Here is a 15,836-nt window from a genome sequence, read left to right as displayed (position 1 = left end):
ATAAATAATAGTTTGTTCAGAGACTACTTAAGGTAAGCTCCTAACATAATCTTCCAAAACGTATTATTTATTTATTTATTTATCTATTTATTTAGTTTTTCTTTTAGCTAAGTTAGGAGACAATTAACGCTGACGTCGCCCGCACGCGCCGCTCGTTTTGACAACAAAGTGGGCGGAGCCACTGTGTCCATTCACCCAATTGAATTCTTCAGCCTTGCTCCAATGACAGCTCTCAGCGCGCCGAGACTCCGCCCACCGCGGGGCTGCGTGTGGTTGAGCGGCGAGCCAGGCAGTGTAGGCTTTCTCCTGCGGTGTGTGTGCGTGTGTGTGTGTATGTGTGTGTTGCTGAAAGAGAGAACGGGGACAGGACAACACAGCCAGGCGGTATATATATGTATATATACATATATATATATATATATACACACACACGCACACACACACACACACACACACATACGCGCGCGCACGCTCTCTCTCTCTCTCTCTCTCTCTCTCTCTCACACACACACACACACACACACACACATAGGCACACACGCGTGCGCGCGCACACGCACACGCGCACTCACAGGCGCTCGCGCCGTCCCTGCACGCAGCCTGACGCATAAACGCTCCGCCGCCGCCGGTACCTTCCTGATCCCTACAATGGACCTATTCGAGCTGGACTTCTTCAGGGAGTGGGAGCTGGAGCAGCAATGGTAGGCGCGTTTTTAAAACATTTCTGCAAAACCTTCCGTCTTTGTCCAAATGCCAAACTGACATGGTTCACGCTGCAGTCAGTGAAGTGACCAGGTCTTGCTCTTATGGCATGCATCAGAAACGCTGATCTGAAGGCGATCAGGATGCTCGGGGTGCTCGGGGCACACTGTGCGGGAATCTGTGCGGGGGGAAAAGTGTCGGGTTGAAGCTCGCGCGCCGCCTCACTGCCACCTCACACTGGCGCTCCAAGTTCTCCAGAGCTGTCCACGTAGTTACTTGCCTTCTCCAGACTTTCTGCAGCTTTTTCTCCACATGCATGCATGGCTGCATCGCTAGTCGTCAAATACATACAAGCATATTGTTTAGCATCCCTGTGCCAAAGCAACAGTGTGTCTCAATGTCAGCGTTGACGCTTGGTGTTGTGATCTCAAGTCTTAAACAGTGTTGCATGAAAATGAGAGAGCAGCCTGGAGAAGAATTCCTCTCTGCAGCTCGAATTCAGTAATTCGGGCTTTTGATCCACTTCACCACTGTGAGGTTTATTTTTGCTCTGCTGCAATTACTAAAGTAAGAGGCTTGGAGCTATAATGATCCATCACATTATCAAAGCCTTTCATTGAAGTTAGTGTGTGTGTGTGTGTGTGTGTGTGTTTGTTTGTGTGTGTGTTTACTGGGATTCAAACAGCTGAATTTGTTCTTCATGTACAACAAAATATGCAAGTTGCATTGTATCATCATGAATAAAATAAATATAAACCAGCCTTGCTGAATAAACTGTATTCTCTGTATGATAATCTTTATTAGGCTCTGACAATATTGCTGTCATCAAGCATCAAGTAATTAGGCTCCAATTTGTGGTTGAAAACTTTACATGCATAAAAAAAAGACAAAAATGGCTCCCTTTATGTCCCATGTTCAGTTAGACACTTTGTAATTGCAAGCATTACTGAAAACATAAATTAATTAACCAACTCATCTGCATTTTTATGCTATGATAATATTGCTGTCATAAACTATAATAATTAGGCTTGTAGGCCTTAAGCATCCCAAAATCCACTTTGCATATTCCAGACCAGCATACAGCTCCCATGTGTGGTTGGATTTAAGAACTGATGGTGAAAGATGCTTTTTTTTTTTTGTAAACTTTACATGCAAATAAATAAATAAATAAATAGATAGATAGATAGATAGATAGATAGATAGATAAATAAATAAATAGACCTTCCTGCATATTGAACATTCACAATACTGTCTTCATGAATACATGGAAAAATATGATGATCTTCATAAATATGAAACTATTCCAGGTTTCATCCAGGAGGAGGCTGCATATTTCTTTCAGAAATGGACCTTATTTTGGGAAAAAAAAATTACACGCGTCCTCCTAACTGAAACATCTTTAAACATGTAGTCATTTTAAAATCCAGTATAATGATCTTATAGTAAAAGTGAATAAAAAGGCAATTATCGTGGTGTGAAAATTGAATATCAGCACATTCCTACATGCTCTATTGTCAGCACGAGTTTCCTTACAATCTCATTTAGTCTCCATCACTCACTCGCAGCTCTTTCTTCTCTTCGTCGCCGTCTCTTGTATTTCATCCTCTTGTTCCTTTGTGTCTCCTGGTTGTCATCGTAGAAAATCACGGTGCGTTTAGCACCTGCATTGTGAGGTGTAGAACAAGCTCGCCGAGTGCCTCCTTACGCTCCTCAAGCTGTTCACCTCTGCCCGATAGCTTTCAGAGCCACCGGGGTTTTTTTTTTTTTGGCTAATTAAGATTCTCTGCTTTGTCCCATTCATTCTTTTGTGCGTCTTGTTTAATTTTACGATTTAAACGCTTTGGAAAGGTATATCTGTTGCAGCTCTGTTCAGACAGTTCGGAAGAATGGACTCAGTCTCTAAGCTCCAGTTCATTAGGACTTTTGTGCTCTCGAGTCTTTGTGCAGCGTAGAATCATTGAGTGTCTCAGGTTGGGGTTAGATCCACATTGTACTCTGTGAGTCTGAAAAAAGAGGAGTGGAGTCTCTTGATGAAGATGAGTTTCTGCACCTTTCAGTTTGTTGCTGTTAAACACCAGTTTGCTTTTTTTTTTTTTTTTTTTTTTTTTTTTTTTGTCCTTGGTTAAAAGCTCTCTGGCAGCCCAGGGATTTAAACCTCTAACCTTCCAGTAAGGGTTTGGGCGATATGACAAAAATATCGAAACGTCAACATGTATCATATCATATGTATCATGATATAAAGGATCACTAAGAAAGTGTTAGCAAAATACTAGTGATGCATGTAAAAAGCCTGTGAAAACATTGTGGTGATGCCTTTTATTGAATGTCTACAGCAAGAAATATTATAAAAAGATATCGCGATAACCTCGATATCCTAGGAAAGTGTAGGATCGTAGCATAATTTATCATGATATTGATATTATATTGTGATATACAGTACGACATAATACTATATCACTCAGCCCTACCATCCAGTCACTACTGAGTAAACAAATGTGGTGGCACATGGTCAGATTATTTAATAGCTAAATTTTATACAGATTAATTACAGCGATCTTGTGGATATACCAATAAAAATTATCAATTATCTACTGATTTGAAAGACTTTCTGATATTTAGGCATCAGCTGAGTCAATATAAAATATTGGCCTGTGTAACTCCAGGATAGCTGTTTTATTATTATTATTATTATTATTATTATTATTATTATTATTATTATTATTATTGTGAGCATTCCTGGTCTTGTGCTTCCATATTCATAATTCGTGGCATGAACATTGGTGCCAGATGGATTGATTTGAGTATTTCAGAAACTGCTGATCTCCTGGGATTTTCACGCACAGCAGTCTCTAGAGTTTACACAGAATGGTGTGAAAAACAAAAAACATCCTGCGAGCGATATTTCTGCAGGCGGAAAAGCCTTGCTGAAGGAAGAGTTCAGAGGAGAATAGACCGAATGGGTTTGAGCTGACAGGAAGGCTATGGTAACTCAAATAACCACTCTTTACAACCGTGGTGAGCAGAAAAGCATGACAGGATGCACAATGTCGAGGCAGATGAGCTGCAACAGCAGGTAGGCCACACTCCTGTCAACCCAGATACAGGAATCTGAGGCTACAGTTGAAGAGTGAGCATTAGAAGAGGTCTGAAATCCTTTATATATAACGTATCAACTGAAATAAATTGAGCGAAGATTAAAGAGAAGTCAAATAAATTTTTGCGAACAGAGTGTACGCTTTAAAGAGTAAGCACTCTCTATTAACATTCTCAGATTAAGTGCAGTGATATTTCTGATCCCGAAGCATGCGGTAATTATTCACTCTGATTTACTTTTTTGGAATTTAATAATTATTCTGCCCTACTTTTGTTGCCCAAGGCTAAAATTCAGCAGCTTTATTGATTCTCACCCAGTGTTTTTGTTGTTTTTTTTTTTTTTTTTGGTGCTCGAACATGTGCTGAATTTAATCAAGGCAGAATCGGTGGGGTGCAAAGTGTAGTGAGGTGCAAAAACGAAGCCCCGGGAAGACATGGATGAATTTGAAAAACGCAGAGGAAGTACGAACACGGTTGAGCTTTTCTGTGTTGACACACCGCGGCTTGATTGCACGACTACCACAATTACTTCTGCTTTCCACACAAGCTGCGAGTCAGACGTCGGAAGCCCAGTTTGAGACGTGTTTTTGCAAAACTCGTTTCATGATGGTAATTACTCCCCCTCGCTGGCAGCGTTGGTGGATGCATTTTTTAGGTGTTGTTCTGTAATTAGTTGATTTAAGGATTTTGGAATATGAGCTTGGCGTGCTTGTCAGCCCTGATGTTTGAAAGCAGAGTAACTAAAGTGTAATTACTCGTGATATTGGTTTTATAGGTATTCCCCATCACTGGTTAGAGAAGACCATGCAATTAGATGCCGTCGTTTATTACACCTCGCTTTTCATTTGGAGGTGCTTTATGGCAGTCCTGAGAGTAATTCCAGGAGGAATTATCGAATGCCTCAGTTGCGCCGATTTTTTTTTTTTTTCCCTCATGTCCAACTTGTCCCTTCTCAGCAGGGATTTGTGTGCAAAATAATTCATTTTTATGTGCTCATGTGAAAATGTGCAAGATGCTGAATGTGCAACCTGATCTCAGACAAAATTCACATAAGAATGATTTTGTTGGCTTTCGCAGCACTGAAGTCATAAGAAAAGCTGCTAAACCCATCTTCAGCCTGAGCTTACCTTTTCATACGAGCTGGCTCGGGCAAATTTTGACAAATTAGCATGTCTGAGAACAACTTGGAACTTGGAGTTGAAGCATTTAGATGTATTTTTACCACGTATGAATCCACAGAGTGAAAGATTTACATTTACTCCAGAACCTCTGATACAAATTGGTTACAATTAACAATTTTATTTTTTTAATTTGCACCCATGAGGCCTCATTACTCCAAGAAGTGCAAAGATACCTAACTTTGAAGTTTTTAGTAGATGATTCTACAACTGGTTTGCCGTTGGCGTCCCACTGATATTGTGTCCTTCACGACAACCCATGTGCATATTTTAGGTAAAGAACTTAAAACATTATTATTCCCTGAAAATAATCACTAAAATAGTACAAAATGTTTGACTCCATTAACATCTCATGCTTAAAACATTCTTTTTCATGACTTTTAGTTCTTTCCCTTGTTACCTGAACACATACACCCTGATGATATATATGGAATATTGCGCAAGTCACGTGTTCAACAGGAAGTCACGAAATCCAGATTTCCTAATGATCACGAGAAGAAGAAAATTAGGTTCTCGCACTCTTTTTTCTGTCTTTTTGTCATACTGAAAGTAAAGCATTAATTAAAAAAAAAACATTTAAGTAACTCATTAGAATGTCCATAATGTCCTCATGGCATTAGCATGGATGCTAGTTAACCACATTTTGTTATTTTGATAACTCTTTGCTAAAAATCTCGACCCTGTTGCTGTTCGCTCACTTAAGCGCAGCATGCAGCCAAAGAAACCTTGTAGATATATGAGATAGTTTAGCCTGAGATGTGAGTTTTTATATCCAATGTTTACAAATTATTCAAAAAGAAAAAAAGTAATTTTCAGGGCTAACTGGCATCACAATCTTGGAATCACTGCAGGAGACCACATTTGGATTCAGAACTTTGACTAGACGTATAAAAATACAAACTGCTAACCTGTTGAGTGTCTGTTATATGATTAATACTGCTTTAAAGCAAGTCTTTTTGGAATAGATGTACGATGACATTTGACTGTTCTTTGACAGGGACTGTGGAGAGGTTGGTTGTATTTGCTATTATCAGTAGTGATAGCAGTAGTAGTAGCATTTCCCAGCTCCTCTCCTTGTCTGTCTTGCTCCCAGAGCTCAGCTGGGCGTTATATATCCCCCACGCTCGTGTGATGAGCACAGCTCAGCGCCAATCTCATTTGTGCCCGGCGTGAAAAAAGCAGCCGTGCCAGGCACTGACTCGTCCAGCCCCTGTGCCCACCATACGGGCGAAGAGCCTCGGCAGTTGGCACCCCGACTCTGAGCAGAAGCTGCCAAGTTACTGCGCCCATGGCCTCGTTTTGCCACCTGCCAAAGGAAAGCCAAATGCTGCAGAATGATAAAGCAGGAACCTTGGACCAGCGCCTGTTTTATCGGACGTGGGAATGAAAGGTGATGGTTTGGCACCTCTTTGACCCGCCATGTTTGGCACTCACTGAGCAATTTCATCTGGAGGAAGCAAGCCCACCAAAGCCTCCAGTGAAACCTGTAGAAAGCAGCGTGAGATGGAGAATGTTCCCACTTCATCAGTTTTGGCAAGGCTGCGTGATTTCGTCGAGTGATTGATTTCAGAGTTACAATGTTGGTATTGGATTCCTGAGACGAAATGAAATACAAATCCGCTGTGAAACTCTCACGTTCGGAGTTATTCCACACATCACTTGCCAGTCCCAAAAAACTCTTCATGGGGAAAATCCATCAGTGATAGGCTACACCAGACCTCTCCAGCTTAATCCCTGCTTGGCAGCCGCACTCCGCAAAAGTTATTAACTCCGTACTAATTACAATGGCCCTAATAAGACCTGAGGTAATGACTCCATGAATGCAAATGCGCATTAAATTTTACACCCAAGCAGGCTTGACGGCATTGTTTAGACCAGAATGTCACCCGGTGCGAGATTGTGTTGACTCAAACATTAATGGTGCTGAAAACTAAAACAGAAACATGACCGCAGTGGGGTTTTGTAGCAAACTCGTATCCGGTGCTGAAGTATCATTTTGGTATCAAATAATTAAAAAGAATTAAAAGAATACATTTCAGTGTAGTCAGAATTGTTATAAGGATTTGATAGTTTTTATACCAGAGCGTTGTTGGGTAATTCTCTAATCTGATTGGTCAGAAGGTGATTGATTACGTTTATTGAAAAGCAGCTTTGACATTAGTTATGATAATGTGCTCGTTCTATAGTATCAAAATACACATAAATGGATTTTTAAAAATGTGCTTAGTTGTTGGTATGGTGAAGTTTTCTGTGAGGACATTTGTTAGGTTTATTTAGCATTTTTTTTGGAAGGAGTCTCCAGTGTCAGCGCTTTGTAACACTCAGACGGAAAGACTTCAGGTTTCTCAGTAACACAACAGACTGCGTTTTTGTCTTATTAACTTCAAAAAAGAAGAAAAAAGAGAAGCTGGTGACAGAGTGACTGTTTATAGCTACTATAATGTAAGTGATAACGCAAAGAAACCTGAATTGTGGAAGTTCCACAACATTAAATGTAACTACAAACTACAAAAAGTATGACGCTTTGTTTTTTAATAAATAAAAAAAAATACTAACATTTGCACATTAATCCAACTGTCTTAACTGTATCTATCTTTACTGTCTTGACTGTATTTAAACCTTAACATTTTCAAAGTTATTCCATATTGGACAATTCAAGCTGTTTCACTTTTCACAAAATATGAAACCAAACAGAAGCCACAACATGGACTTCAGACATAATAGAATCAGAGAATCTGTGCTTTTCCATTTAAAGGAATCCATAAAAGAAGTTTGGTATTTGTGTGGATCCTTTTCATGTCGGAGTGTCTTTCGACTAATAGCTTAATCTTTATACCGCTGAGCAATTTACTCATTACATGCAAAGGTCACTGCTTCTACAGAACGCTATGTATGACAAATATGAAGATTAAATAGAGGCAGGTGAGCATCTGTAGAGCTCTAGAGCGCCATGTCCTTTTGGATGAATCAGGTTGTCTTCGGTCCTTGAGACTAGCCATTTGGCCAGGGTTCGTCTTGTAAGCCCTGAATATTGTTTTTATTTTTATTTTTAATTAAAGCAGGGATTATATACAGTTCCATAATTCAGTATATTTTGAATGCAGTTTCATTTATTGCAAAACATTGTAAGGATTGTAGAACAGAACGTCACCACTTCACCATAATACACAGTCATCCTCCCATTTTATATTCCTCTCGATCCCCTTCCTTCAAAAACATGTCAAACACATATAAATGAAAAGAGGATGAAATTAAATGTAGTTATATTTAAAAAAATATTTTGTAGTATTGGTCCTTTTGGATTAATAATAATAATAATAATAATAATAATAATAATAAAAATAAATATGACTATTTATTACATATATTATTATTCATTAAATATATATATATATTACAATACATCATTGCTATTATATATATATATATATATATATATATATATATATATATATGAAATGAACTGCATTCAGCTGCTATTTCTACCTCAACTGTAATATAAATGAAAACTGAGTCTACCAGTTTCTGCTTAACGTGCAATATTTGGATGTTAGGATGGTAACTGTGTTGTGTGTTGTGTTGCCTGTGACGTGTGTGGTGTAAACTATGTTGAATGTATCATGTTGTGACCAAAAAAAAAACCTAATACATGTAAATGTATATGGCGAATAAAATGATTGTGATTCTGATTTACAGCTGATATTGTAGAAATGTCCACTGTGTCCCAAATGCTAGATTTATGTCTCACTAGTGTTCCTTTGAAGACAGCAGCCATCTTAAGATTGTCCCAAATGGCACATGGTTTCAACCACATGAACTAAACCTTAATCAGTTTTCTTCATGGTAATGATTATTGTTGGAGTTAATCCACAGTGCTGCTGAATTCTCGATTCTGATTGGTCAGAAGGTTTTGATTAATAGCCTATAACAGCAGTCATCGAACACTTGTTCTGATAAGGTATTGTTTCTATAGTAACAACTCTCACAGGGATTTGTATGTTGGAATGATCTAAAAAGGCATGTAATTGTTGACATAGTGAGGTTTTCTGGGAGGTGATGTTTATTTAGCATTTTCGGAAGGAGTCTCCAGTGTTAGTGCGTTGTAACGGATGTACAGCTATAACTTTAAGGGAAAGTCTTCAAGACAGAGAGAGGACTGCACGATTTCTCAGTAACATGCATTTTTAAATGAAGTAACTGATTTTTTTTTGTTTCTTTGTTGTTTATAGTTGTTATAACGTAAGCGATAACAGAAACAAAGACTGTTGTTTCGCCGATGTTCCACAACATTAAACGTAACTATGTATAAACAGCTAAAAAAAAATGTGGCCGTATTTTTGAATAAATAAAACATTTGCTGTGGTATAAGAAGAATAAAACACTATAGTGCTAATAAAGAAAAAAGAAATCAATGACAAACTTATTTTTTCTATTACAGCACACAGTGTTGTTTTTGATTTCGTACATAATAAACACAATAATAATCAAAAACATGTTCAGGCCTCAGTGTACTGAGGAATTATTATAAATTAATAATGATTACAGCAGCAGATCCTGATTAATTCTGTTGTTTGTGGATATTGTTTTATTTATCATGCTTGTTACATGAAAGTGGACCTGTTAAAATATTAATCTAAGCATACTTTCCAGTTACTATAACACAAGCAGCTTAACACATGGGTTTGTTTGCTGGAACCTCAAACAACATCTTCAGACATCTAAGGAGCTTGCAGAGCGTCAGCATGGTGTAACTGGAATGATGTAATTTTGCCGGAGTCTAGGAAAGTGGTCTGAATTATGAAGATTAGATTTGGATTTGGATGATTTGGATGATTTGGATGGATCCATCACTTTAAAGATCAGTTACTGCAATGAATCAAGGCAGCAATGATAACTCAATTATTATCGATTATAATTGATTATAAGTTGATTATTATGGATTGCAATTGATTATAAATCCATTATTATTGAAAAAGGACCAACAACTGGTGTGGAGTGATGGCACTGATCCGATACCCCGACTAATACCAGCAAAAAAAAGGTGGATTAGATATCAGAGAATGAAAAGAATGAATTCAATCTGATCTTGTAACAAATGAAAACTATAGGAACTGTGTGTTTTTTTTATATATGTAAACTGGAAAAGTTTACATATAAAGAAATATGGTTGTATTTTTGCGTTAGGATTGATTTTGATTTTGTTTTTTTGTTTTTTTTAATTTTATTTGGATGTTTATAATTTATACTTATATTTATTATATTTGTATGTGATTTCTACGTGAGAGTTTAACTGAATAAACAAAGCCGTGGTTTTGTCTAAGTCGTGTTTTTAGCTATATGATGTGCTAAAGCTATCAGGATGGGAAAAGAAAAAAGTAGTTTTTGTTCCATCTCTAAAAATGTGTAAAAAATAATTCGTGGATTAAACTGATGTGTAAATAGAATAGCAAGGTGATTTGTGTGTAACTCTGATATTTAAAATAGTCCTTTATATCATTATTATAACCGTAGGCCTACCTCAGATTCTGAACAAAGTTGGTCACATGTCGTTCATAAATTGAATCGTATCACACCGCATTGTATTGTACCGTAACGTATCATATAAGATTCAGGGGTATCATCAAATATTCAATTGTTTACGAAGCAAATTTGAAGCTTAATCATCAGCCAGAACTTCACGTTACATCGCACGTTCTTGTCTCCACTGCCATGTTCTCGGATGACAGAAACAAAAGCGTGACTTTGTTGCTCTTTACTAGAAAAATCACTCATTGTATACATTTATTCCTGTGTAAGAATCAGCTGCTTTGCATTGCCCTCTGAAGCACCTTCAAGATAAGTGAGCATGGCTACAGGAGCTTTATCCTTAATGCGCCTTTCTTTAAGTGAATCCCAGGATTACATCCTTGAGCCTGGACCCCCATCACACACACACACACACACACACACACACGTGGAGTTAAATTCAGAATGATGGAATTCAAATGAGGTGGCGATGCGTACAGAAAGCCCAGTGTCCGGATTCACACCGTGTGTTTACAAAGAATACACACAGAATACACAAAATACACTGATGGAGCTGCTGAAGAGAAAAGACGTGGTTAAGAATCCATGAGAGAATTCCAACTGGCTCAAAAACAAACAATAAAACAATAAAAGTTCATTCAGCTAATATCTTTTGATTAACCAAGACTCCACATGGACCTTTTTTTTTGCAGCTGCAGGTTTGAATAGTGAGAATTTATAGCGTTGAGGAGAAGAAGAAGAAGAAGAAGAAGACGACAGGAGGTCTTTTATGCTGAGAGGGAAATATGGGAGCTGACATTTTGATGGCAGTGTGCGATGCTCTCTAGTTTGAGGTCCAGGTTAAGTTTTCTCCTCGCTGAGCTGGAAGTAGTGACATGATAGGTCACTCCCAGGGGAGAAGGAGCTTAAGACAGGAAAAGGAACAAGCTTAGATAAGAAGTCGCACTGTGTATTGAGAAACAAAGACGTCTCTGTTGCTGTGTCAGTCATGTCGCGGCTTTTTTATCTATTATTTTAATTTTAATTGACTTCATTTCTTGAACCATCATCAACAATGGCAAGACAGAGCTGTTACTTTAGTTCATCTGTGTGTGTGTGTGTGTGTGTGTGTGTGTGTGTGTGGATGAAATAGCGCATACTATATGAGAGATATTTATAGAAGTGTCTGTTACTCTGTTGTTCTATCCATTGTGTTCGTTTTCTTGCTTTTTTTCTATCACACGATAGTAGATATTTACGCATAAATAAGCAGCAGCAAATCTGATTGATGCGAAGGATTTTTTTCTGACAGCCTCATTGTCACGCCACGCTGAGATATGGATTAATATGTAATGATTATAGCGGCTCTTGCTTTGCACACTTCCTTCAAAGCAGACAATGCCAACCCCACTACCATTCCAAACCTCAGGCGATTTCTTGTGCCTTCTCTCTCTCTCTCTCTCTCTCTCTTTATCTATCTCTGAGGTGTTAGCGCTGGCACACTTGCCGCGGTGTAGCAGCGCTTTAATTGAGCCAACACCTTTCCAGCATCACCTGCACCTTCAGGCACTTGTTGTGTGTCGCAATTAAAAATCAAAGCTTTTTTTTTGTAACTAAGATGTAGGAACGATAACCGTATCACCACATCACAGTTTTTAGTGCACCATAGTGTCTGATTACAGCTTCACATTTTCACAAAGGGTGACATTTAAGGCATTTAAGACAACAGCATCAGTTTAAGTTAAAAAAAAATTAGATAATCAAAATATCAAATTTCCCTAGCGTGGTATACAGTCAAGCTGGAATTTTATCACAGCCCTACTCTTTACCCATTAAAGGGGCGATTTGTAATTTTTAGAGCCTCCTTCTTCCTTCTTCGTCTTGTGACGTGAATTGCTGTTGCAGAAAAAACTTACAAACCTCCTTGTTCCCCAACTTTTTAAAGTAGTTTGTATGCCTCTTGAGTTTCATCTAAAAAGAAAAAAAAAGTTGCAGACGCAGTCTGGGCGGAGCTAATTTCAGGCCCAGAAAAATGCAAACAGACGCTTTAAATGAAGAAACTATCCATCACGATTTTTCTAAGTTATCTGTGAAATTATACATTATAACAGGCCTAAAAACAACTTCAAAAAAACCTTTAATTTGCCCCTTTAAAGAAGTTTAAGAAGTTTTTTTTGCACCTCTCCCTTAGTGTAATGGATGCCAATATGGTATCTGAGAAAAATAAAATTTTGGAGATATTCTCCATTTAATTTTATAGTTTGTTACTTTTTGGAAAATTTTCACGTTTTTTTATGATGTATATCTTGACATGATAAATGATTGTCTAATTAAATACTCACTAGAACTGTGTATGTCCCGCCCCTACAACTTAAATAGAAATATTGAGCATTTTGGTGTTTGGTGTATCTCAAACACGACTGGCTGTTGTGTACATCAGTCAAGCACTTCAACATGACATCACTTCCTGTTTCAGAAGAAATGATGTCATCATGTCTAAGAAGCTATTTCATGAGGACTTTACTATAGTGTCTATTATTTTGAAACTATTTAAGTGGCTAGGGAATCTGTTAAACCTGCGTGTAGTTCTTTCTAGAAAGAGAGAATGTTGTACAATACAGTGTGGTATATTTAAATTAAAGTAAAGGCAGCAGGTGATAGATCATTAGACAGTCATTGTTCATGTAGAGTTGAAATGAATTTAAGTACCACGACTCAGGATTATGAGTACATTAATATACTTTCACTTTTAAGCTCTGAACAGATTCTGAGCTTTGTATCAAGCTTTCCTCACAGTCTTTAGCTCTGATAGTCTTTTAGCTTCAGAAGGATGTCAAGCACCGTTAACATGGCAGAAGAAACAGTCATCCGTTCCGGGTATACAGGGGGGTGGTGTGTGTCCCGCCTCTGCTTTGCTTTCGTCAGCTTTTGGTATTGAGATATTACGCTAAGTGTGAACAACATACCTGTTAGAGATCAATTTCTCCATTTTTTTCCTCACCCGCTCGACTTTCGATGCTGCACGATTGCACCTTGGCTCGCATTGATATTTCGCCATCGATTTGCTTCTGCTCATTTCTCGCCTCTGCCCAGCGCCTGATGGCCCAGTTGTGTTTAACCGGTTTCTTTGTGATGCGGTAAAGATGGATGTGACGTTGTCTGCTATTGCCCGCCTGAGAGCGTAAGTGTTAATGAAGCCATTAGCGCAGTCCGGCTGAGGAGAGAGAATGGCAAAATTACCATTATTCTGTAGCCATTAAGTTGTAATCCGCCACCTTCTTTAACTCTCTGATGCTCTCTCTTTTATCCAAGAAGCCTCTCTGATCCACTGCTGCCTGCGCGCCTTCATTATTTCATTTGTTATCAAAAGCGCTTAAAAATTACGATTTCTTATGTGTCTTATGATAAACTTAATGTATCTTATAATTGTAATTACCTCTCACATTGTCTTCCCACTGCACTCTTTCCAAGCCAGACCTAGTTAGAGTGAGGAAAAAAAGCAAGTGGCCATGTAATTCATAAATCTTATTAACATGAAATTTCATCTTTCCCAGAGAGGAGCTCATTTGGTTCAAAGAGTCATGGCCAGAAGTTATAACCTAGAATTGGTTTAAAGTTTAGCTCTAGTGAATGTTCCAGAAAGCCTGCAGTACGACAAGCTCCCTGTTTCCTGATGGACTGTGACTAATTTCGACTCGGTTTAATTAGCGAGAATACCTCTCCAGCGCACGTCTCTCGGTTGACAGGGGAACGGGATATCTTTTTTTTTTTTTTTTTTCTTTTTGGAGATTGAATCCAGGATCTCTGGAATGTTACCAGCTAGCCGTCAGATGCTCAGATGCTTCGAACTCATCTTCAACTAAGGATTAATTAATTGTGATGTGTTTAGTGATCCTGGTGCTTAGTAGACGTTATTAGTTGTCTGCCATGCTGATGTTAGTGATGTTTAATAGGAGACAAAATGTTAGTAATCTCAAAGATAAGAGATAGGAGGGATAACAGTCAGATTCGGCGGTTAGCTCCTAAAAACAAATGAGATCCTTTTCCAGGGAAATGATATTAAAAAGAAATCCAACATAGAAATAATGGCGACATTGGTGCAAACCTGGACTCAAAATCCCAGAGTTGAGTTCGCTATCTACAGGATGACAAGAAATGGCGCTGAAGCTTTGGAAGCTGATCTGTTTGAGTCGAGTGTACAGATGATGAGGTGAGAGAGCTGGACAGACCAAACGACTAAAGCGCCGCTGCATCACTCTCTTTAGGTAGAGAGGGAGTGAAGGCTAATTCCCACTGGCAGGTGTACTATTAGTCGAACGGCATTCTGGGTAATGTCGGAAATTGTTAACCAAAGGAAAAATAGACCAAGAAGTTTAAACTAAGAGTCAACTCAGAATTTTATTATAGGACGCCATTGAAGATCACGTGTTCATTCTAAAAAACACTATGTAAAACACTATATAAATTTCACAAAGAATGTTATTATGTGGGAAATATGTAATGTATTTCATTGGCGAAAATAGTGTCTAATATGTGAGCTTAATTACTTGCAGCTCAGAAAGGAAACATACGAATCCATGAAGGAAACATGCCAAGAGCAAAACAAATATATTGGCAGTCAATGAAAGCCAAAGAGACACACACACACACACAAACACACACACAGAGACACACAAAGGAGCATGTACTTTCTGGTGGTAGAAATCTTTACTGGGTATGTCACTAAGGAAACTGTGTGTGCAGACAAATCTCAGGCCCCTCAATACATATTGATTGGAACAGGAGCAGGTTTGTGCTCCCAATTAACACTGTACACTTTCATTAAGGTCATATTAGACACAGTCACTGGCCGCTGATTGGTGCCTAAGAATCCAGAAAACTGGGAAATCAATTCCAAGCCAGAGATGTCTTGCTCACTTCGCACCACCCTGACCAAGAAATCCAATCAGTCACATGAATAAACACATTTTTCACTCTGGATTAGTTGCTTTTCCTGTGGATGTAGTGAACTCTGTAGTTTTCTATTAATTCATATGCACTGGTGAGTGATGGAAGAATTGAGTTTGTTAAAAACAAAAAAAAAAAAGGTAAGAAGTTAACCCCAAAATATTTACCTGGTAGTAAATTTATATCGTTAGTTATACATTAACACTGTGCATGTTGTATCTAAGGGCGTTTGAAATTTTCATGGTATGATAACCTAGCCTAAAAATATCACAGTATTAATCGACCATTAAAAAACATACAAGCCTGTGGTCAAAATGATAGAAAATGCTGTATTCATTAGGATATTTTTATACAAAAGTCTCTTTGCACATGCTTCTAAATATGTAAAACATTAACCAAAAGGAAACGATC

At 38.2% G+C, this 15,836-nt stretch overlaps 1 protein-coding gene across 2 annotated transcripts in view; it reads left to right on the top strand.

Annotated features, from left to right (window-relative positions):
- Nucleotides 1-311: 311 nt before the first annotated feature.
- Nucleotides 312-15,836, top strand: part of aff2 (AF4/FMR2 family, member 2) — a 225,643-nt gene continuing 210,118 nt past the window's right edge. For both annotated transcript variants that reach the window (XM_034305966.2, XM_034305965.2), the window contains exon 1: nt 312-701. In XM_034305966.2, coding sequence (XP_034161857.2) covers nt 334-701 — 368 coding nt within the window. In that variant the 5' untranslated portion in view covers nt 312-333. The remainder of the gene's footprint in view (nt 702-15,836) is intronic.

Source organism: Pangasianodon hypophthalmus, chromosome 7, assembly GCF_027358585.1.
Source record: "Pangasianodon hypophthalmus isolate fPanHyp1 chromosome 7, fPanHyp1.pri, whole genome shotgun sequence".
NCBI lineage: Eukaryota > Metazoa > Chordata > Actinopteri > Siluriformes > Pangasiidae > Pangasianodon > Pangasianodon hypophthalmus.
The sequence above is the reverse complement of the archived record's forward strand: the minus strand, read 5'-3'. Positions and strand labels throughout refer to the sequence as shown.